Consider the following 23391-nt stretch of genomic DNA (forward strand, 5'->3'; position numbering starts at 1 on the left):
TCAGCTTCCCAAGTAGCTGGGGCAACAGACACCACTCTTGGTTTTTACTTAGAATCACATGCATGTGTGAGGACAGATGGTCATGGATGGGATCAGGAGGTGGGGACAGGCAGCAGAGGCTCGGGGGAGCCCAGGCACTCCAACCCTCAAGATACAACACATTCCAGGCACACATGCAGCCTTGACAACTAGTCTTTTATTAAATGGCAGTAACAGAAAGATGCTTGTTTCAGGAAAAAAAATTCCTTCTCTTCCTCCTGGCTCCCCAAAACAGCCTAGGTGAGTCTGGCCATGGGGTGTGACATGCCAGCGGGGACACACGTCCATGCTTCTTTCACATGTGTGGTCATCTGTGCTACCATGGCCATGTGGTGCTATGGCTCTCTTTCCTGCTCTGCTGGAGCACCAGGGGCCTGAGAGACAACCTACCTGTGGCTGGGGTCTCCACAGGCCGTGCACCACCCTTGCAGAAGCCCCGCTGACTCAGGCCTCAAAGTGGGCAGGGCAGGGTCCTCCTGGATGTTCAGGGTTTGGCTCGCTTGGGCAGGCTGGTCTTGAAGAGGGATTTTCCCGAGGCTTCGATGTACGTGACAGTCATCTCTTTAGGGCTTATCTCCACATAGGCAAAACCACCCAGCGAATCCTCAGCCCCATAGTGGAAGCGCAGGTAGCCATTGGGGACTTTGCGCTGGTGTCGCACCGAGGGGTCCATGAAGTTCCCTGCCCCACTCAGCACATAGCCCACTCCATTCTCATCCTGAAGGTACTGAGGATAGAGGTACAAGGTCAGGGAGTCCCCAGCCCTGACTTGAGGTTGACCAAGGGTTCCACCCACACCTGCATTGGGCATAAGGTCAGACCTGTCCCTGACCACATGACCACTTTCATTAGCAAAATGCCTAACCCCTCCTGGCCTCAGTTTCCCCTACAGGGGTGTATTAACACCACTTCAGAGATAGAGCACTGGAGCACTAGTAAGCAACTGTTATTATGACTTTTATGGAACTTTGGGTGTTTTCCTGGATAGAGAGTGAATTCGAATGAGGGTACTGACCTTCAGAAGGTCACAGGAGGTCCCCAAACAGCAGGAGGACACCAGAGCTAAGAACCTGGCTCCCCTCCACACCCATAGGCTCCTCACCTGCAGGTTGTGGTCATGGCCACACAGGTAGGCAGTGACCCCATATTTGACCAGCAGTGGCTGCAGGTGCTTGACCAGGCAGCGGGTGGGCCCATGCTCAGCGATGGACCATACGGGATAGTGGCCGGCCACCAGCACGTAGTCCTCTTTGGCTGCCGCCAGCTGCTTCTTGAGCCAGGACATCTGGGCACGGGCCAGAGTCAGATCTTTGGGCCTCTCAGGCTGCTGGCTGAGGAAATCATCTGAGTTGCCACACAGTGTCACGGTGTCCAGCATGAGGATGGCCACAGATGTGTTGCTCCGTGGGATTTTGAAGTGCAGGCGGTAGAAGGGGCTGGGGAAGTTCCTGTGGAGGAAACAGGTCACAGGTGAACATTTTGTGCACCAGAGCTGTCGCAGGCCCCTTTGTCTCCCTGATCGAGAGGCAGTGCAGGCTCACCAGCGCTTGGAGATCTTGGAGTAGGCAATCTGTGCTGAGACATTGCCCAGGTGGTCATGGTTCCCGGCCAGCACATACCAGGGCACATTGCGCAGGGAGCGGTCAGAGAACACATCCTCAAAGGTCTCCTGTGGCAGACAGAAAGGGCATCCCACCCCCAGGGTCAACAGCTACCCCAATGCTGCCACAAAATCAGGGGCCAGGGACAAGGGAATTATTGAGTGTTCCAGGCACTGGTGAGTTCCCTATCAGCTTCCCTTTGCCCTCCCTAGAAGGGGTCACCAGATTGGGTGCCTTCTTCCCCTACTTTGTCAATCACACACCTGGAACCTCTTGTCATTGACATCATGCACGCCATTGAAGTAGAAGTTGTCCCCCAGGGACAGGATCAAGTCTGCACCCATGGTCTGCACAGTTCTGGCCATCTCCTTAGCATTGGCTATTTCCCGGGCTGTGTGGAAAGGGGCATTGGGGACTCCTCCCCAGTCACCCACAGCCACAAAGCGCAGAGTGGGGGTGGGGGCAGTACAGTCAGCCAGTGGGAACAGCAGTGAAGCTTGCAGAACCAGCAGCACCGTCCATGTATCCATCTGGAGGGGAGAGAACATGAACAGGGCCCTGGCTGAGGCTGCGGAGCCAGCCCTGGAGACCCCAGTCTGCCATGCTTGGAGAGTAGAGGAGACCCCTCCCTGCAGGGCTGGCAAGCAGGAAACCCTCGGATATCCTAGTTCCTAGGACACTGTGTTATGAACTGGCTGGGAGGACTCTTCTAAGGGGCCAGGAAGAGTGGCTCTGCAGGACCCTTCCACCCTCCCTAACCCCGTTGTGCCCAGCACTCACCCTGGGGGAGACACAAGTCAGGCTGTGGGGGCTGCGAGAGGCAGGTGGGCTCCAGGGCAGAACTGGTGGTCACAGAGCCTTTATTCCCTGGGGCGGAAGTGGATCACTAGAGAGGATGATGCAGTTTCTCCGAGGACTGTCCCAGAAGCCCTCCCCCTGGGTCATGTGAGCCCTGGACTTCCCCAGAACTGGACATGGGATTCAGACAGGGGGTCTGGACTCCCGTGGGAAGCAGTGCTGCCTGCACACCTCTGATGCTGCCTGCAGGGACTTGTTCAGTCTCTGGGGCTGCCTGCAGGGGCTCGATGGTATTGTGGGCAGAGGTGTCCAGTGTATCTGAGTGTCGGGGTGTGTGTGTGTGTGTGTGTGTGTGTGTGTGTGTGTGTACGCACACGCATGTATACTTGCAGCTGTGGGTTATATATATATGTCTGAGAACAGCTTGTACATCTGTGTTCTCTGAAGACATGCTTGTCTGACCATGTCTGGGTGGGACTGTTTCCTGTGTGTGGCTGAGCAGGCCTGCATGGGTCTCTCTGCAGTGGAGGCCTGGGTCTGTGTAGACATGTCTGCTGAGCCAGCAAGTCCTGTGTGGCATATCTGTAACTGGCTGGAGTTCTGCAGCATTGTGTAGAAGTTTGTGTGGACCAGAATTTGCATGTCCATCTTACCTGTTGTGTGTCTCTCAGGTGAACTGCGTGTCTCAGTGATGTGTTATTTGACTATGTGAGAGTAGGCCTCTTCTGTGTTCCGGTGGTCTCCCACCTCTCCATCCCCCACATAAACAGCAGTGGTGGCCTCCCTTTTCCAAGAAGTCCAGCCCACACTCTTCCCTACTCTCCCACCCCACTTTCCTGCAGGAGGAACCCAGGCAGGAGGCCTCTGGGGACACACCATGTGACTGCAGCCTTCTGACCCTCACACCCTCAGCAGCTGCCTGCAGGCGGTCCATGGAATCCCAGCCTCCTGAGGGAGGGGAACAGGGTTGGGTAGTGCAGGGGTGTGGCCTGTTCCTCATCTCCTGGCCTCCCTCCTCTGCCTGGGACACCGCCCAGGCGCGTCCCCTGAACACTCACCACCAGTCCCTCCAATCCCTGCCAACACGGATGAAGAACCCCTCACTCAATGCCAAGGACACAGGCTTAGAGACGGTCGATGGTCACCTAGCTAGGGCTCGCTGTTGGTCCCCTTCCCCCCACCCCCGCACCTCGCAGCCAAGACAAACAGGAAGGAAGTGGGTAAGGAGGACAGGCGGAGACCCCTCCCCCGGGGACAAGGGGCCGAGGGCCCGGGCGGGCGGGCCGGTCTCACCTGCGGTTGCGGGGGTTCGGGGTCAAGCCCAAGTGCTGCCACCCGAGCTGAGCTGCAGATCCACAGGGAGCTCTCTCTAGAGCTGCCCAGGTTTTAAGAAGGTGGCAGCCGGCCGGCCCTGCCCGCGGGCCCCAGGCCAGCCCAGGTGAGCCCAGGCGGAGAGGGCGGTGCCTCCGCTCCCCACTCCCGAACCCGGAGCCGCCACCGAGCGCAGCCACGCCTCCCAGACGCAGGCTCGGCGTCTGTGAAATGGGCTAAGGACCCCGGAAGGTGCTCAAACTCATGCACTGAGGTTGGGGCTTGGCCGAGAGGGCAGCTCCAGGACCCGATTTCTTCCTCCTCCCGCACCTCCAGCCCCCGACACCAGCTGGGAGTTGCCACCTGCCCGCAGCGCTTGGGGCGCCACAGCTCCGGGTGGTAGCGCTGGAGGAGCCTCAGCCCCAGGCTGAGCCGAGATCTAGGAAAGATCTCAGTCTCGGGCTCCTGGGCTTTAAAATGTGTGTCAAAGGCTGGGGATGTCGCTCAGAGCTAGAGCGCTTGCCTAGCATGAACGAGGCCCTGGGTTCCATCCCCAGCCCCAAACAAACAAACAATTCGAAGGGAGAAGAGTCAAATTTTCCTTAGAATTCCCAAAAACCTAAGTAACCCCGCCCCCTGGGACGGGAGCTTAACTCCTTTCCCACCCCCCGCCCCACCTTTTGAGTGCGAACTGGACTGGTGACTCACCCAGCGGATAATATATGGAAAGGTGAAAAACAGTGACTTTACAATGGCGACGCCTGGAAGATGCCGCCTTAAGGAAATGACCCAGGTGAATGTCATAGTTATTTCTGATTGATACCATGCAGCTTTCTGTTAAGGTCTGAGGACACCTCCCCTCTGGTTTCTTCCAGAAACCCATAATCACAGGCTATTGATCAGAAAAATAACAGACAAGCCCACGTGGAAGGACAGTCAACAAAATACCTGACCAGTGCTCTACGAACGTGTCCAGAGTTGCTGTAGACTGGAGGAGACCAAAGAGACATGAGGACTGAATGCAGTGGGGGGTCCTGGATGCGATTCTGGATCAGTAAAAGGACATGTGGAAAACTGTTGAAGTCTAGAGAAAGCCTTGGCTTTTGTAAATAGCAACGCAACTAAGAAATACATTTCTTTTCCTTTCTTTTCTTTCTTTCATTCTTTTTCTTTTTCCTTTTTTTTTTTTTTTTTTTTTTTGTAAGAGATGAGGTCTTACTATGTTGCCCTTGGGTTTCAACTGATCTCTGGCCACCCTCCTCAGCCTCCTGAGTAGGGTGGTCACCACTGTCTGCTGACTGAATATCTTTTACTTTTTCTATGCCTGCTATTATCTTTAGAAAAATAGGATACACTTGGTACCAGTTGATAACTTTTTTTAAATTTAATAATCTTTATTGACTTTACTTTCAATTCTAGAATTGAGCAGTGCCTCAGTCCATTAAATAGAGGAAATGTTTCCTTACAACTTTTTCATTTAAGTGTTAGTGCTTTATGTTTTAAATTTATAAAAGCAAAAAAAAAAAAAAAAAAAAAAAAAAACCAGCATGTGTGCATGATTAAAATTAAGCCTCGGGTTGGAAGTGTTGCTCCATTGTAGAGCATATACTTAGGATGCAAGGCCCTAGGTCCAATCCCTGGCATCCCCCTCACCCCGCATAAATAAATAAATTAAACCGTAATTTGTTCAGGGGGTATGTGATGAAACCTGTAGATCATTGGCTATTTTTCCCCTCCAGTGTTCAGAAGAGGGTCTTCTCCCTGCATTCACCCAGAAGAGACCCCTTCTGCATTAGGATTAGGATTCTGGATTAGGATTTGGTTCAAATCCTCCTCCTCTACCCTTGTCTTTTTTCCCAGCACCAACGCCAACCCCAGACATCAGTCCCAAGTTTGAGTTCCTCCCTGGGCTATCCTCTCCTTCCCTCCCTCCCCAGCCCTTCCCTTACTCCCAGGCTCCTCCCTTTGTTCTTCTTCTCTGGCCTCCACACCCTCCCAGAAGTATCCCAGAACCCTCTGACCTCAGGGCCTTCACACTTGCTGTTCTACCAACAAGAAGGAAGGGTTCTTCCTTCTTCAGATGCCAAGTGGCTTCCTGGTCCACTGTATTTTCATCCCTTTAACTTATCATCTTTTCGGAGGGGATGCAACCCAGGGCCTCCTGCCACAGATCTACACCCCCAGCCCACAAACTTATCATCTTGCTATAGTTTTCTCTGTAGCACTTATCACTGCTGACAGACTGGTTTATCTTGTTTTCTCTCTCTCTTCCCACCAGTGAGAACTCCAAAGGGACAAGAATGCTCTCTGTTTCTCTGGCATCTAGAATTGAGAACCCACATAGGTATTTGCTCAGCAGTTATTTGGAAAATGATGGAATGAAGGGATCCCCTTTGGGGACATTCTGTTCTCTCCATCCATCAACTCCTTTAAACTTGACTTAAACAACAACAGTAAAAAAACTTGACTCAATTTTAAGTGGTGCCTTTTTTTTTTTTTTTTCTTTCCAGAGTGGTTGCTTTGCTTTAGTTTTGATTTTGGTGCTGGAGCTGGAAACTGCTCCCAGCCCCTAAGCCTCATCCTTAGTAAACAGCTGGGACATAACTCTTGGAGGCTCTCCCACGAGGCTCGTTTTGTTGGAGATATGTTTACCTCTACTGCTGTATCTTGGTGCAAAACTTCAAATACTTTGGTCAGTAAACACTAAGAAGTGTTGGTACAATAGAAACCAAATTAAAATGTGGTAGGTATTTGTGGCTCTATCTTTGTGGTAGATTGCATGTTTAGCATGGGTAAGGACATGGATTCAATGTCTGGTTCCAAAATGGAATGAATGAATGAATGAATAAAGGTAGGTAAACTTGGGGACTCTTCAGTGGACTTCCTGGTTCAGATTCTGGTTCCTCTGGTGCTATTTAGCTGTGTAACAGTGGGCTAGAAACTTTACCTCTCTGCCATACTTCATCTCTAACATGGGAGATGTTAAAGTTGCTCAGTCAGGGTGTGTGGATCAAATGATCAGCTTCAGATGGAGGATGCAGAACACTACCTTGCACATAGCCAGCTCCACTCTAAGGCAGCTGTCACTGTCCGTTATTATTTCCGCTCTTATGTGTGTATTAGGTCAGGTGGTGACAATTAGGATAAACTGAACATGTTTAAGAGACAGAAATGCAGGCTGGGGATGGGGCTCAGTGATAGAGCGCTTGTCTAGAATGTGCAAAATAAAACCCTCTGTTTGATACCAGCACTGCAAAAATAAATATTGTTTTCATTAAGAAAAAGGCAAAATGATAGCTTGGGGACTAATTCATTCTGGTTTTCCTTGAACTGTCCTGGTTTTACAGAAAGTTCCCATTCTGGGAACCCCTTCAGGCCCAGATAAATTGGGACAGTTGGTTGCCCCAAGATAGTGAGTCACAACCACTGGTGAGAACTATAGCAGGATCCCAGCATTTTACTGTGAACAATTTCAAACATCCAGCAAAGTTGAAAGGATTGTACGGTGAACACCCCTACACATTCATCCTTGGATAATGCAATTAATGTCTGAAAATATTTTGCTTTGGTATTACCCAACTTTCACAGCCTGGTGAATGGGAGTCCGCACCTGAGGAGGAGGTGCAGGGAGAAGAACTGCTTTGGGGGAAGCAAACCAACCCTGGTGTGGATGCGGTGGGCAAGAGGCGCCTTTCTGTTCAGGTGGGAGGACAGGCTTGCTTGTGGGAAGAAGGGTCTGTGTTAGTCAATTTCGCTCACTATCACGAATACTGAAAATAATCAACTTACAGAGGAAAGGTTTAGTTTGGTTCACAGTTTTGGAGGTGCCAGTCCATGATAGGTTGGCCCTGTTGCTTTGAGGCAGCACATTGTGGTGGGAGCAGGTGGTGAATCAAAGAAGTGACAGAAAGAGAATGGACCCCACAATCTCCTGGGACAGCACTCCACTAATGAAGGACCCACAGACCTCCCACTAGGGCCTACCTCTTAGTTTCTACCACCTCCAAGTAGTGTCAAGCTGGGGCCCCAACTTTTAACACTAGATCTTTGGAGGATATCCCAGATCCTGACTATAACTGGTCCCCAGTATTTTATTTTACTTATTTATACTTAGGCCCTGGGGAGAGAACCCAGGGCTTCACACATGCTAGGAAAGTGCTCTACCCCTGACCTACATCCCCAGCCTGCTTTGTAAACTTTATTTTGAGACAAGATCTTGCTCAGTTGTCCACGCTGGCTTCAAACTTGTGACCCTTTTGCCTTAGCTTCCCAAGTAGGTAGGCCCTGGCATTTTACTATGAAGGATTTTAGTTGGGAAAGTTGTATAGTGAATACCTCTACATACTGACTCCTGGAAGATGCAATTAATATTTGGAATATATTTGCTTTTCTATCTATTTAGCTATCTCTATGTGTCTATTCACTCATCCCTCTTAATTTTTTTTTTTTTTTTTTCATTGCTGGGGTCCCAGTAATCCAGAGCCTCACATAGGCAATTCTCTGCAATTTCTGTGCACTTTGATAGAAGTTGCATACATCTGTGCATTTCCTTCCTAACACTTCAGTGCTCTCCTTGCTAGCTGGAGCTCACTGTTGGTTATAGTCCCCCCACCGTGTAAAATTTACATACTGTGATTCACAGAAACCTGCAGGTACACTGAGTTCTCGTAAATATCAGCTGCAATCTTTAAATAAATAACTTGTTCACTCCCTGATTATATTTAAAACAAAAAATAAAATGAAAGTAACAGGAAATAGAAGGGCTTGAAAAATAACTTTTTCCTCAGCTGTCATAAGTTATTAGCTGGAACAGACCACTGTCACATAAAATAGGTTAACAAAAGAAAACTAAACAGTTGATTGACATGTATATTTCATACATACATGGAACATATTCAATGAGTAATCCCAAAGAAGTGACTTTGAATTCCAGCTTATGCTGTATGTTCAACAGGAACAATAAATTTTTAGAGCACTGATAAAACCAAAGAAACAGATTTTGGCTTTCTGGGAATGGCAACTTCTGGGAAGACAAATGAATAGCAGATAAAGGCTAGTCACTAAAGCTCACATTCCTCTGGTACCACCTCCAGACCCTCAGGGTCTAAGGTCATCTTCAGTGTCTCAAAGGGTAACCCATAGGTGTGACGTAGGATTGGCCAATGGGCATCTAAAGTCATGACCAAGAAGTGACACCTCTGCCACTGGTGGCCTCCTGAGATTGCAGAGGGTATCAGAACGGAGGCCCTCCCCACCATTTTTTTTCCCACCAGAGGCCACAGGAGGAAAGAAATTTAATTAGGGATATTTGAAAGAAATCTTTGATGTCCCAGAGTCTTTATTCCATCAGAATAGGGAAGAAATAAGTTCAGTGAATTCTATTTTTTCCTTTTTTCTTTTTCTCTTTCTTCTTCTTCTTTTTTTAATCTGAAGTTTGAACCAGGAGCAATTTACCACTGAGCTACATCCCCAGTTCTGTGTAACCTCTGTGGCTCAGTGGTTAAGTACCTCTGGGTTCAATTCCCAGTACCCCCCTGACCCCCTCCGCCGACTGGGGGTGCCTAGCACCTAGTACACACTTCAAAATGGTTCACTTTTCAAAAACTTTTCTGTGCTGGGGGTGGAACCCAGGGTCTAAGGCAGGCTAAGTACATGCTCTACACTGAGTTGTGCCCCCAGCACCCCCACGTTTACCACTAACTGGTTGTAATAGTCAAAGGAATTACAGTTGTTGGGAGAAGAAATAAAGTTACTATGGCTTGGATGAGTGTCCCCAGGTCCCTGTGTTAAAGACTGGGTCCCTGGCCATAGTACTCCTGGGAAGTGATAGAACCTTTAAGAGCTGAAGCCTAGTTGGAGGTGTGCTGATCACTGGGACATGCCCTGGAAGGGGATATTAGGACCCTGGCCCTTCCTCTTTCTTGTCTCACTGTGAGGTGAGCAGTTTGCTCTAGAATGTTCTCCCAGCCCTGATGTGCATTGACCGGAGGCCAAAAGCAACAGGGCCAACCACCTGACCTTAAGTTGAAACCTCCAAGTCTGTATGCCAGAGTAAATCTTTCCTCTTTTTAAGTTGTCTTCAGTGCCTGTTACAGTAACAAAAATGTGACTAACATGGGGGGCGGGGGGATGTTCAACATGGCCAACAGAGCAACTTAAACACCAGGATGACATGGGAGGCGGGCGGGGGCGGGGGGGAGGCTGAGAAGAAATTCTTGATCCATCTGCACAGAAAATCAACAGATGAGAGCTCCATTCACCAGGGGGTGAATCAAGGAAGAAGAACTATTCAGAGTCCTGGAAGGTCATAGATGGAGAACACGGAAGAATCCACAGACGCTCACCTTTTATGACACATTTTATCAGTCTTTTCTTTACTGCAAACACCCAGGGCCACGTGGTTTATAAAGAAAAGAGGTTTGGTTGAGTGCACCACCTGTAATCCCAGTGCCTTGTGATGTTGAGACAGAAGAATTGCAAGTTTGAGGCCAGCCTGGGCCATTTAGTGAGATCCTGTCTCAACATTAAAAAAAAAAAAAAAAAAAAATTGGAGATGTAGCTCAGTGGTAGAACATCCCTGGGTTTGATCCCAGTACTGGGGGGGAAGGGTGTCTTATTTACATGTACTTTGGATATTTGGATGCTGAAAGCCAAAGATCTGGTGGCGCCATTTGTTCAGCCTCTGGCAAGGACCTCTGTGGCTCAGGACATGGTGGGGAAGCAGGAAGGGAAATGTCTGCTTGGAGAAGAAAACAACTGCATGGGGTGTCTCCTTCTTAACAACTCATTCTTGCGAGAACTAAATCACTCTGAGGTTAGGGTTCACCCCTCCCAAGGGTGATGCCGCCAGGACCACCCTCCCACTAGGTCCCAACTCTTCAAGGTTCTGCCCCCTAAACTTCCCCACACTGGGGACAAAACTTCCAGCACAGGAAATTTTATGGGATGAACTCAGGCTGAGCAGCATGCACCCTGCTCAAGATCTGGCTTCACAATCATGTGCACACGCATGATTTGCTCTTACAAATTTACGTTAAGAAAATCTTATTTGAAGTTAATTTTAAAAACATGGAAAATTCTGACACAATACCACTTGGTTGAACCTGAAGGGCATTATGCTCAGCAAAATAACTCAGATGTAAAAGGACAAATAGTGTATGATTCCATTTATTTGAGATCCCTAGATAGTTGAATTCATGGAAAATAGAGTGGAAGGTACCCGAGTAGCTGGAGGGAGAGGGAGAATTTAATGAGGACAGAACATCAGTTCGGGAAGATGAAAAAGTTCTGGAGCTGGATGGTTGGCGGTATTTGCACAACAGTGTGTATATGCTTAATGTCACTGAACTGTTAGCTTCAAAATGAAGATGGAAATGTTTTTGTGATATGTATTTTATCACAATTAAAATTTAAAAATACAGGGCTGGGGTTGTAACTCAGTGGTAGAGTGCTTGCCCAACATGTGTGAGGCACTGGGTTCGATTCTTAGCACCACAAATAAATAAATGAATAAAATAAAGTTCTATCAAATCTAAAACAATTTTTAAAAAAAATGTAAAAATACAGAGAAGCAGTCAATAAACTCTAAAACACACCACTGTACCCACCACATGAAAAATAAAATGTACATTTGGACATAATTGTTTCACATACACATTCTTCCCTTCCCCCTCATTCATCCCTCCGTCCCCCTCCCCCACCCCTCCCCTTCCCCCTTCACCTGCCCCTCCTCACAGTTCTGGGTATTGAACCTAGGGCCCCACACTGCTAGGCAAGACCTCTACTGCCGAACCACACCCCCAGCCCTTTTTATTTTTCGAGACAGGGTCCCACTAAGTTGCCCCCGCTGGCCTCAGATTTGGGATTCTCCTGCCTCAGCCTCCTGAGTTGCTGGGATTACAGGTGTACTACCATGCCCAGTTACATTTTCTTTTTCTCTTTTTTGGGGTACTAGGGAATCAAATCCAGGGCCTGGCACATGCTAGGTAAGCACTCTCCTGCCACTGAGCTATATTCCCAGCCCTTCACATTTTCTTTTCTTTCTTTCTTTTTTTTTTTTTTTTGGTACTGGAGATTGATTGCCAGGGGCACTTAACCACATCCCTTTTTCCTTTTTATTTTGAGACAGGGTCTCAGTAAGTTGCCTAGGGCCTTGCTAAATTGCCCAGGCTGGCCTCAGACTTGTGATCCTCCTCCCTCAGCCTCCCGAGCTGCTGGGATTACAGTACTGCATCACCCCACACAGCCCTCTACATTTTCTTTTACTAAACAAAGAAAATCAGGAGAAGTAAAGTTGAAGCCCCATCCCCAACCCATGATTTCAGCTCGAAAAATCCCAAATGGTGTTTTGAATCCTATTTCTGTCCCCTCACTGCTCCTCCCTCATTGGAGGGTACACATATTACCAGATTTTTATGCCTACAAAAGACTGACAACTTTAAATAGAAAAGTACCTGATAATTAGGTTGAACTTGGACGTAGCAGCAGCTTGTTTAAGAGAACTTAAGTTCCTGCTCATTGAAACATAAATCCTCATGCTGAGGTATTAAGAAGTGGGGCAGGTGGGACTATTAAGAGGTGAAGGTCATCTGGGCTCTGATCTCACCCATGGATGAATTCACTCGCTAGTGGATCAGTGGGTTCTTGCAGGATGGCCTTTGTTTTAAAAGCCAGTTCTTCCTGGGGCTCTTGCTCTGTCTATCTAGGTGTGGCCCCTACCATATCATGATCCAGCAGGCAGGGATCTGCCTGCTCAGATATCAAGCAGATGCCGGCTCAATGCTTACAAAACCATGAGCTAAGTAAGTCTGGTTTCTTAGAGCAACAGATAAGGGACTTAGACTTATTTATTTATTTATTGCTGTGTGGAGGTTGAATCCAGGGCCTCCCAGGATCTTAGGCAAATGCTCTACCCATGAGCTACACCCTCAGTCCCTCCTCTTATTTGTTGAACCCCTACCCCATGCTGGGGATTGGACACAGGGCCTCCTGCTTGCTAGGCAAGTGTTCTATCACTGAGCCACTCCTCTGTTCCCCTTATTTATATGTTTACATTTTAGATTTGTTATAGCTGTTATGGACTTCAGAAGGATTTGCTGGGTGGAGACTAAAGATTAAAAAGTAAAATACATCCCACTGATAAAAGTGAAATGTTTAAATGACTTCAATAAGTTTGTAAATGGACTGAAAAATGTAACCAACCACTCTTACAAAGAATCTACTAGCCATGGAAGTAACAAGATAATGATAATTATCATTGTTACAGAAGGTTTCAGGGAAACTTTATTTCTAAAGGTGTAAGTAATTTAAATGCAATCTTCTGGGATCCATGGCTGGAGTAGAGTGAGGTAGGAAGGAGAGAAGACCACAGGGAGATGAGGAGGGGTGTTTTGGGCAGATCCTGGGGCCTTCAGGATATTTGATGAATGAGGCTTTTACTCTCAGGGAGGGGGGAGCCATGGAGGGTTCCAAGCAGAGGAGGGATGATTTGACTGAAGTTTTGCATGATGTCCATTAGGTGTTGGGTGCAGGGTGCTAGCCATTGGACAGGTGTTAGCAGAAGGTTTTGGCCAGGTTCTGGCATCTGGGGGCACCTTGCAGGGCCCAGCAGTCCCTGTGCTTTTTGCAGACGTCTTAACCTGCCACCACCTCCGTGTGGCCACAGCCTGAGCTGTAGCAATGTCCTGCAGACCCTGCGATTTTGTTGGAATGAACAGCTGAGCTCCTTCCAGCCCCCTTGGATCAGAGACTGCCCCAGAGAAACTCCCAGAGATGGGATGAGAGAGAGGTCCCCAGAGGCAGGAGGATGGCAAGTTTGAAGCCAGTCCAGGCCACTTAACCAGACCCTGTCTCAAACTAAAAAGAGCTTGGGATGCAACTCAGTGGTAGAGTGCTTGCCTGGCATGCACAAGGTCCTGGGTTCAGTCTCCAGTACTGTGAATAAATAAACAAATAGCAATACCATAGTTTGGATCTTGCATGTCCCCTAAAGGGCATGCACTGAGGGCTTGTAACCCCATGGTGCTATTGGGAGATGGTGGACTCTTTAGGAGTCTTTGGTTCTCTATGGTTAACCTGCCTTATATCTCTGGTTACAGCAGGAATTTTTCTATATCCCTAGGTTTAAGTAATTTGATGATGGTGTGCTTGGTGTAGACTTTTCTTCATATAGCTTGTACTTGCAATTTGTTTAGCTTTTTTAAACTCCATATTTGTAATTTTCATCTAATTAGATTTGTGTGTGTGCGCATGCACTGGGGAGTATGACCAAGTCCTTGTGTGCTCTCGGTAAGTATTCTACCACTGAGCTCCCTGCCCCAACCTCTAATTTGAAAAATTTGAAACAAATATTTGTTCAAAAAATTTTCTGTCCTTCCTTCCTGCTTCCTCTTTTAGGGAATCCAAATGTTAATATATTATAACAGATATATTTGTCCCACTACAGGGACCACATTGATGTCTTCTTCATTTTTTCCATCACTTTTCTCTGGGTATTTTGTTTTTGATAGTTTGTATCGCTACATATTAAGGTTGACTTTCTCTCTCTCTCTCTCTCTTTCTCTCTCTCTCTCTTTCGGTACAGGGGATTGAACCCAGGGGCACTTTACCACTGAGTTACATCCCCAGTCATTTTTTTTATTTAATTTTTTTTTCTTTTTTCCATTTTTTAAATTAAAAATCATAAATTTACAGAGGGCAATACCAGTCTTTTTTTTTTTTAAAGCATTTTGGGACCACATCTGGCAAAGTTGCTGAGAGTCTGGCTAAGGTGCTATGGCTGGCCTTGAACTGGCAATCCTCCCGCTCAGCCTCCAGAGTCTCTAGGATTACAGGTAAGTGCCACTGTGCCCAGCTTAGTTGAATTTTTTCAACTGTAATGTCTGACCTGCTGTTTATTTTGTTCAGTATATTTTTTCTTTCATTTAAAACATAATTTTTTTTTTATCTCTACTGGTCTGATTAGTGCCTTTTTGTTTTTATTTAAAAATTTTTGTGGAACATAATGCATAACACAAAATTTACCCTTTCAACCATTTTGCATGTGGAAGTCAATAGCACTAAGTCCATTCACAATGTTGTGTAGTCATTACTGCTAAGTGTTTCCACAATTTTTTCACCATTGTGTTTTTTAAATTATTTCTAATTTTTTTTTAGATATCAGGAATTGAACCCAGGGTGCTTAAACACTGAGCCACATCCTTAGCCTTTTTAATTTTTTTTATTTAGAGAGAGGGTCAGGGTCTCACTAAGTTGCTGAGGGCCCAAGTTGCTGAGGCTGGCCTTGGACTTTCCATCCTCCTGCTTCAGTCTCCTGATCTGCTGGGATTACAGGTATGTGCAACAGCACCTGGCTTTTTATATCAGTCTAAACAGAAACTCTGTACCCATTAAACAATAACTCCTAGCTGGTCGTGATGGTGCACACCTGTACTCCCAGCTACTAGGGAAACTGAAGCAGGAGAATTACTTGAACCCAGGAGTCTGAGACCAGCCTGGATCCCGTCTCAAACAAACAACAATAACAAAAATAAATAAATAACTCCATACTGGTAAGCTTCTTTCTACTCTTTTTCTTCCTTCTTTCCTTCTTTCCTTCTTCCTCCTTTCCTTTACTTTCCTTTCCTTTCCTTTCCTTTCCTTCCCTCCCTCCCTCCCTCCCTCCCTCCCTCCCTCCCTTCCTTCCTTCCTTCCTTCCTTCCTTCCTTCCTTCCTTCCTTCCTTCCTTCCTTCCTCAGTGCTGCAGATGGAACCCAGGGCCCCTGATCTATCACTGAGGGGTACCCTCGGCCCTTCTATTGTTTCTGTGAGATTTCTAAGTACTTCATGTAAGTGGAAGCATATATCTGTCCTGTGTTTGGCTTATTACACCTGGCATAGTGTTTCAAAGCTCATCTGCATTGTAACTTTAATCATTACTTCCTTCTTTTTAGGGCTCATTAAAATTCCATTGTGTGGATGGTCCATATTTTGTTCATTAGTTAATGAACACTTGGGTGGTTTCCACAACAATCTTTCAGCTATTAAGAACACTTCAGGTAGGAAAACTGGTGTATATGTATCTGTTTGAGTTCCTGGTTTTAGTATGGTTTGATACATATTGTATCATTTGTATGCATATGTGTGTATACACACATGTACGTGCTGTGTAGGAGTGGAGAGGCTATATCCTTAGGTAATTCTATGTTCATGCTTACCAGCCATGCACAAGGGTGCCAATTTCTACAAACCTAATGATCATTGGTTATTTTATTAAAAAACAAACAAACAAACAAACAAACAATCCAGGGCTAGGGTTGTGGCTCAGTGGTAGAGCACTTACCTAGCATGTGTGAGACACTGGGTTCAAGTCTCAGCACCATATTTAAATAAATGAAAAAAATAAAGGTCCAGCAATAACCAAATATATATATATGTTTATATTTAATAAAAATTAAATATATTAATTTAAAAATTAATTATATATCAATTAAAATTTAAAATTAAATATAAATATGTAATTAAAATTATATACAAAACATAAAAAATAAATATATATTAATTAAAATTAGATATATAAGCATATATAATAAAATTAAATATATATTTAAGAAAATTTTTAAAAAACATACAAATACTCATACTGATAGTTGTGAACTGATATCTCATTGTAGTGTTGATTTGCATCTACATAATGACCAAAAATTGTTTTGCATGCTTATTGGCCATTTCTATCTCTTCTTTGGACAATTGTCCAAGTCTTTTGTCCATTTTTGAATTAGATTTGTTGTTCCTGTTGAGTTGTAATTTTTTACTTATTCTGGATACCAATCCTTTATTAGATATATGATTTGCAAATATTTTCTCTCACTCTGTAGGTCATGTTTATATTTTCTGAGGCATATTCTTTGATGCAATATAGTTTTTAATTTTGATATTGTCCAGTTTAGCTATGTTTTCCTTTGGATACTTGTGCTTTTGATGGCACATCTTAAAGAAAATATCGGTGAATCCAGTGTCATGAAATTTCCCTGTATGCTTTCTTCTAAGTATTTTATTATTATTGTTCTTAAATTTGGGTCTTTGAAATTTAATTTTTGCATATGACACAAACGAAGTGTTCATATATTTCATAGTTGAAAAGAGTGACTTTCCCTATTGAATGATCTTGGCATTACCATAGAAAATCATTTGACCATATATGTGAAGTTCATTTCTGAGCTCTTTATTTCATTCCATTAGCTCATGTGCTTGTTATGCCAGTACTCTGCTGGTTTAGTTATTTATTTACTTTTATTTTATTTTATTTTTTTTGGTACCAGGGATTGAACTCAGGGGCACTCAACCACTGAGCCTCATCCCTGCACTATTTTGTATTTTATTTAGAGACAGGGTCTCACTGAGTTACTTAGCACCTTGCTTTTGCTGAGGCTGGCTTTGAACTTGAGATTCTCCTGCCTCAGCCTCCTGAGTCACTGGGATTACAGGCTGTTTTTTTTTTTTGGGGGGGTGGGGTGGGGTGCTGACTGAGCTATCTCCCCAGCCCCCAGGCTGTTTTTTTTAAAACTATAGTTTTGTATTAAGTTTTGAGTTCAGGAAGTGTGAGTCCTCCAAATTTGTTACTTTTTATGATTATCTTGGTATTCAGTTTCCCTTAACATTTCATGTGAATTTCAAGAGTTTTTTTTTTCAATTTCTCCTGAACAGGTCTGAAACTCTATAGGGATTGCATTGAACTCTCTATTACTTTGGGTATTACTGTCATCTTAAGAATAGCAAGTCTTCCCATCCATGCACTGGGGGTGTCTTTTCATTAATTTATGTCTTCTTCAATTTCTTTCATCAATCTTTTTGATTTTCAGTGTATAGGTCATTTACCTACGTAGTTACCATTGTTTCTAAGTGTTTTTCTCTTTTTGATACTTTCATAATGGATTGTTTTATTAATCTCCTTTTCAGGTGATTTATTATTAACATATGGCAACACAACTGGTTTCTTCACATTGGTTTGTGTCCTGCAACACTGTTGAATTCATTTCTTAGTTTCCCCTAGTGAAGCCTTTAAGGTTTTCTATATACAAGGTCATATAATCTGAAAAAGAGAGAAGTTTTCCTCTTTTTTCCAGTATGGTTGCCTTTTATTCCTTTTTCCTTCCTGATTTCTCTAGCTGGAATCGCCAATGCTCTGTTGAACTGACGTAATGAAAGTAGGCAACCATCACCAGTATTTTCCAAACTTTTCATCACTCTAAACAAAAACTGTGCCCATTAAGCAATAACTCTGCTTTTCCTTCTCCCAGTTCTTAGTAATCTTTAATCTACTTTGTTTTCATGAATTTGCCAATTATAAATATTTCATATAAATGGAATAATATATTTTGTGTCTAGATTATTTCATTCAGCATAATATTAAGGTTCATCTATATTGGGGCATGTATAATAACTTCATTCCTTTTTATGGCTAAGTAATATTCCATTTTATGCATATACTATATTTTATTTATACATCCATCTGTTGATAAATATTTGGGTTATTTATAAAGTGTTTTATTGGTTTATAAATTTACATAAAATAAGACTTTTTGCTTTCTGAAAAACAAGGGGTATCCTTGTCTTGTTCCTGATGTTAACAGAAAAATTTCTAGTCTTTTATCATTATATCAACTGTGGGTTGTTTTTATTTTTTTGTTGTTGGTACTGGGGATTGAACTCAGGGGCGCTTAACCACCAAGCCACATCCCCAGCCCTTTTTTAAATATTTTATTTAGAGATAGGGTCTCACTGACTTAGGGCCTTGCTAAATTGCTGAGGCTGGTTTTGAGCTCATGATCCTCCTATCTCAGCCTCCCAAGCCACTGGGATAATTGGCATGCACCACTGCCCCTGGCAACTGTGAATTTTTCATATGTGAGTTTATCAGGTGAAGAACATTCCTTTCATTCCTAATTGATTGTTTTCTTTTTAATCAAGCCTTGAAAGTTTATATGACCGTGTGCATCTATTGTCCCAGCTACTTGGGAGGCTGAGGTAGGAAGACTTCTTGAGCCTAGGAAATCAAGGCCAGCCTGGACAACACAGTGAGACCCACCTCTTTAAAAGGAAGAAAGGAAGTAAGTAAGGAGACTGTCTTTTATTTGGCTGGTGGTGAGGGGTATGCAGTTGCTGTAACTGAACCAAACTGATCGAAATGAACCATAGTTTATCATCCAGTCCTTTCCCCGAAAGTGCAAGCCTTCAATAGACTTCAGGGTTCTAAAAGAGCTACACTGGACAAATTCTGCCAGTGCAGTTGTCTTGGTGGGGGATTCGTCAGGGATCCTACCCTGCCAGTCTGCCCAGAACTCTGCAGTAATTTATTTATTTATTTATTTTCAATACTGAGAATTGAACCCAGGGGTATTTTACCATTGAGCTACATCCCTAGACCTTTTTCGTTTTTTATTGAGACAGATTCTGGCTAAGTTGCTGAGGCTGACCTAGAACTAGTGATCCTCCTGCCTCAGTCTCCTGATATCACCCCCTATCTGCTTATTTTTTTCTTTTCCTTTTCTTTCTTTTTTTGAGACAGGGTCTTGCTGTGTGCCCAGGTGACCTTACCTCTACTTTATGTGTAGATTTTTTTTCAGTTACTTTTCAGAATTAGGGAAATACAATGAAGATTCATAGGGTTTATTGCTTTCTTAACCACCTATGATTTTTTCTTTTTCTTTCTTTCTTTTCTTTTTCTTTTTTTTTTTTTTTTTTGTACCAGGGATTGAACCCAGGGGCACTCTACCATTGGGCCAAGTTCCCAGTCTTTTTTATTTTCTATTTTGAGACAGGGTCTTGCTAAGTTGCTTAGGGCCTAGGCTAACCCTTATATTGGAGAGCCTCCTGCCTCAGCCTCCGGAGTCACTGGGATTAGAGGTGTGTGCCACCTATCTAACAACCTATGAAAATCTAAATCATATAAATGGAATTAAACCAAACGATGTTAACTTTACCTCCACCAACTGTTTTTCCTTTAATTAAAAAAGTCCTTCAGAAAACTGCTTTGAGCCATTTTCTAGAAAGGGAAAGTCAGAAAGCTCCCTCTTGTGGTGAGGACAGTGTTAGCATCCATACAGCGTGAGGGCTGTGGATTTCTCAGGGTTCTGCAGAGACTCCCTCCCCATTTCCAGCAGGTAAAGGTCAGTGTAGAATATTCTCTATGTTTCCTCAATAAGAAGGTGCTGTGACAAATTAGAGAGAACAGACTCAAATAAAAGACGTAGTCCTCACCCAGGATATCATACTTTTACATATCATACTTTTATCCTAGATGACAGTTTTGAATAAATAATTTATATTGGGAGACAGGAGAGAGCCTCAAATGGGTTCAACCTGGGGACAGTAGAGTGCAGAAAAGGGAAAGTTATTTATACAGAGTCTAGCATTCAGCTACAAAATTGGATGGGTCAATGGCGGTGGAGGTGGGATGGAGAGAGGGTTTCAATGGGTGAAGTGGGAGGCCACGGATGTACTTCTGCAGTAGTGGCATTGAGCATTTGGGATGATTCCCAGCAAAACACACACACACACACACACACACACACACACACACACACTCAAGTGGTGGTGGGAAAAGCTGGAAATGTAAATCCTCAGACAGAGACCCCAGGTGGCAGCCATCCACTGTGAAGGTCAGGGAGGAGAAAAGAGACAGTTCACATTTTTTAGATCTTTTCCATAATAATTTCTTACTGTGGAAATAACAGTTTTATGGCATCTTTGTTTTTTTCTCAAAGGAAAAAATTTACTTGCTAGTTTTTTAATCCACATAACATATATTAGAAATTTCCTCTTTTGTATATAAACAGAAGGAAAGCAGGGATTCTGCAGACTTCTTATTTAAACAATACAATTGAAAGTTTTTGTCTCATTTAACTTATTGGGCCTTGGTATTGGGGCAGGTGAATAACTTATAGAGGGGAGCAGAGGCCCGAGATCAGTGACTCCAAACAGAGGCCAATCTTGAGCCTTCAGAGGAAGGGCAATGAAGTTCCTCTTGGGACTTCCTGGGCAGGTGCCCTCCCCTGTAGGTGATCTCCAGCTGCTCAGACCAGCTACAGAAGCAGAGTTGATGCTGGAAAACTTAAGACTTCTGAAAGGCAGGGGACCCACATGCAGATGTAGTTGGGGGTGTGTGTCTGTTCTTTCTGAGGCTGTGGCTCTGGTTGCCATGGGACTGTTTTCTGTTCAGTATTTTGGTTTTGGGATACAGAGTTACTGGAATTACCTTCACAATTATTTCTGTGGAAAATCTGGAAAGGTCAGGTTTAGAGTCTCACTTAGTCTCCTGGAAAAAGAGTTTATGAATTTGACAATTTCTTTAGGTCAGAGCCCTAATGTGATTCCAAATGAGTGTCCCTTTGGAGAATATTAAGGTATTGAGAAAGGGAGAGTTTCCACACTATAAGGAGGGGACAGAGGGCATGGTCAGCGCCCAGAGTTAAATCCTTACGTGTCCTGCATCAGAGCCAGGGAGTGATCCATATGGGATTCATTTCAGCAGAATCTGCTCCCAAGATGGCATTGTGATAACCTCTGAATGTGGGTTTTCCTTGTGAACTGGGGGTGAAACAGGATGCTTATCTGAACTACTTGAAATGTTTACTTTTCTCCTTTTTCAATTCCTTTATAGAATACTGCTGCCACATAATTCCAGTTTTTCCATGCCATTCATATTTTTGTTCTCTTCTTGGAGTGTTTTTATTTTCCTGCTTGAAAATGAGTAGTTTGCAAGATGAAGTTTCAGAAAGCTTTGGTCATGCTGTCATCAACCTCATGCCAAATTCCTGACCTTTGCGGGACATAAAGCTATTCCTCAGGAATGAGAAGTTATGCTCCATTTGTGTACAATGTGTGAAATGCATTCTACTGTCATGTAGTCAATTAGAAACAAAGCAAAACAAAACAAAACAAACAAACAAACAAACAAACAAAAAACTATCCCTCCTGTTCCAGTCTGGCCTAACCTGGCCTGGGCTCCTCTCCTCTGAGGCCGGGGGATTGCTTCGCTGGATACTGCATCTGGAATTCCCTGAGCCCACCGTGACTCCGAGTCTAGTGGAAAAAGGGTAGAAGCTCCATGAGTACAAGTAAGCTCCAGGCACAGAAGGGCCTTCTCTGGAAAGCCAAGAGTAAGTTCTTCCGAAATGCCTACTTCGCCTCCCTCGATCGGGGCAAGGTTCAGAGGCGGAGAGAAAACCTAGTCTGAGAAAGGATGGGGCTTAGGACCTATCATTCCCGTTCCTCTCGCTGCTTCCGTCATTCAGCACTAAGGGGGCGGAGCCTGAGCCGTATCCAATCAGGAGCGCAGGGGTGGGTTGCGGGCTGTCCAATCCGGCGGCCCGACCAGGCTGCGCCCGACGTCTTTTAATATTCTCGCGGGATCTTATTTCTCGCACGCCCCATTCCCAGCTGCGGTTTGGCTTCTCTGCTGCTAGCGGAGGGCTGGCTCTCTCCGCCGCTAGCCCGCTGAGCTCTACACTGGCCGCCGGAGCGGAGAACCCAGGAGACTTCGGAAGCGGGAAAACGGTGAGTGTTGGGCCGGACGTTCTGAGATGGGGCCGAGGCTGTCGGAACGGGCCGTAGGGGGACCCCGGCCTCCCTGCCTGAGTTCTGCAGTCTGTGGCCGAGCCAGCCGCTGGCGCCTCTCGGTTCTCAGTCCCCTCGGGCCCGCGGGGTGGGGCCGGGCCCGGGCCGGACCCGCTGTCCTTCCCCGTCCCTGCGCGGCGACTTGGGCGGGGTCAGGAGCCCTTTCTGGACAGCTTCGCGTCGCCCCCGACTGTGCGGTTGCGGCGGAAGGGTCCTGGGGACCTTTCGACTCGCGTGAGGGTTTCGTGCGCCGGAGGAGCTGTGTTCCGTGGGGTCCTTCGTCCCTCGGTTTCCCACTCCGAGGTCACTGGTGTCCCCTTGAGTTTTACAGACGTATGGGAAACAGTGTCACAAATCCGCATCCCTGCCTCCATGCCTAAAAGGCAACTCTCCCTCTCCAGTTCACAGCATCAGTATCAGCTATTCATCTTTCATTCTACATTTCAAACGGACTTCGAATTTTAATTGCTTATTTTCCCACAAAGGAATGAGTGACATTCTTTTTTTTTTTTTTTTTTTTTTTTTTTTTTGTGGTGCTTGGGATTGAACCCGGGGCCTTATGCATGCGAGGCAAGCAGTCTGCCAACTGAGCTATATCCTCAGCATAAATGACATTCTTAAAAAGATTTATTTTGTTTGGAATCTTTTCAAAGGAGAGAAAAACTAAAAATAAGTTCCTGACACTTCACTGTAATAAATTTTCCAGCCTTTCCTCCTTTTATCTTCTCTAGACACAGACACCTTATAAGAATGTCTTTGCGTAGAGGGTTCCCTTTGGAAACTTTTCAGCTGCTAGGTGTGGTGGAACTCTCCGGTAATCCCAGTGACTCATGAGGCTGAGGCAGGAGGATGGAAAGTCCGAGTCTAGCCTCAGCAACCTAGCCAGACCCTATCTCAAAATTAAAAATTTAAAAATAAGGCCGAGGATGAAGCTCAGTGGTAGAGTGCCCCTGGGTTCAATCCCCAGCATCACAAATGAATGAATGAATGAATGAATGAATGTATGTAAGTGAATAACTTTGCCTGAGACCAGAAGCTCCATAAGGCC

General features: G+C 45.1%; 1 protein-coding gene and 1 long non-coding RNA gene across 6 annotated transcripts; one reads left to right on the plus strand and one right to left on the minus strand.

Moving 5' to 3' along the window:
- Positions 1 to 174: 174 nt before the first annotated feature.
- ACP5 (acid phosphatase 5, tartrate resistant) lies at positions 175 to 3620 on the minus strand. Of its 3 annotated transcripts, none has more exons than XM_079115232.1 (6): positions 3497 to 3620; positions 2421 to 2507; positions 1904 to 2170; positions 1581 to 1708; positions 1142 to 1487; positions 175 to 766 (listed from the first exon to the last, which is right to left on the minus strand). In XM_079115232.1, the coding sequence occupies exons 3-6, from the start codon at positions 2168 to 2170 to the stop codon at positions 524 to 526; spliced, it is 984 nt and encodes a 327-aa protein (XP_078971358.1). In that variant the 5' UTR covers positions 2421 to 2507; positions 3497 to 3620; the 3' UTR covers positions 175 to 523. The 3 variants fall into 3 exon arrangements, with proteins under 3 accessions (XP_078971358.1, XP_078971356.1, XP_078971357.1); XM_079115230.1 differs by lacking the exon at positions 3497 to 3620 and adding an exon at positions 3315 to 3336 and having other exon boundaries at positions 2421 to 2526; XM_079115231.1 differs by lacking the exon at positions 3497 to 3620 and adding an exon at positions 3315 to 3333.
- LOC306646588 lies at positions 3520 to 10296 on the plus strand. Of its 3 annotated transcripts, XR_013759884.1 has the most exons (4): positions 3520 to 3658; positions 4625 to 4854; positions 7338 to 7451; positions 9982 to 10296. It is a non-coding gene; the product is annotated as an uncharacterized lncRNA (long non-coding RNA). The 3 variants fall into 3 exon arrangements; XR_013759885.1 differs by lacking the exon at positions 9982 to 10296 and having other exon boundaries at positions 7338 to 8458; XR_013759886.1 differs by lacking the exons at positions 7338 to 7451; positions 9982 to 10296 and adding an exon at positions 6028 to 6142.
- Positions 10297 to 23391: the final 13095 nt, after the last annotated feature.

This window comes from Sciurus vulgaris (genome assembly GCF_902686455.1).
Source record: "Sciurus vulgaris genome assembly, chromosome: 16".
Lineage (NCBI taxonomy): Eukaryota > Metazoa > Chordata > Mammalia > Rodentia > Sciuridae > Sciurus > Sciurus vulgaris.

Excerpts from the sequence above, each read along its gene's own strand:
- ACP5 (XM_079115232.1), bottom strand. The coding sequence starts at position 2,170 with ATGGATACATGGACGGTGCTGCTGGTTCTGCAAGCTTCACTGCTGTTC. Across the intron at positions 1,709-1,903 it reads TCAATGACAAGAGGTTCCAG|GAGACCTTTGAGGATGTGTT; the intron begins GTGTGTGATTGA and ends TGTCTGCCACAG. Across the intron at positions 767-1,141 it reads GCCATGACCACAACCTGCAG|TACCTTCAGGATGAGAATGG; the intron begins GTGAGGAGCCTA and ends CTCTATCCTCAG.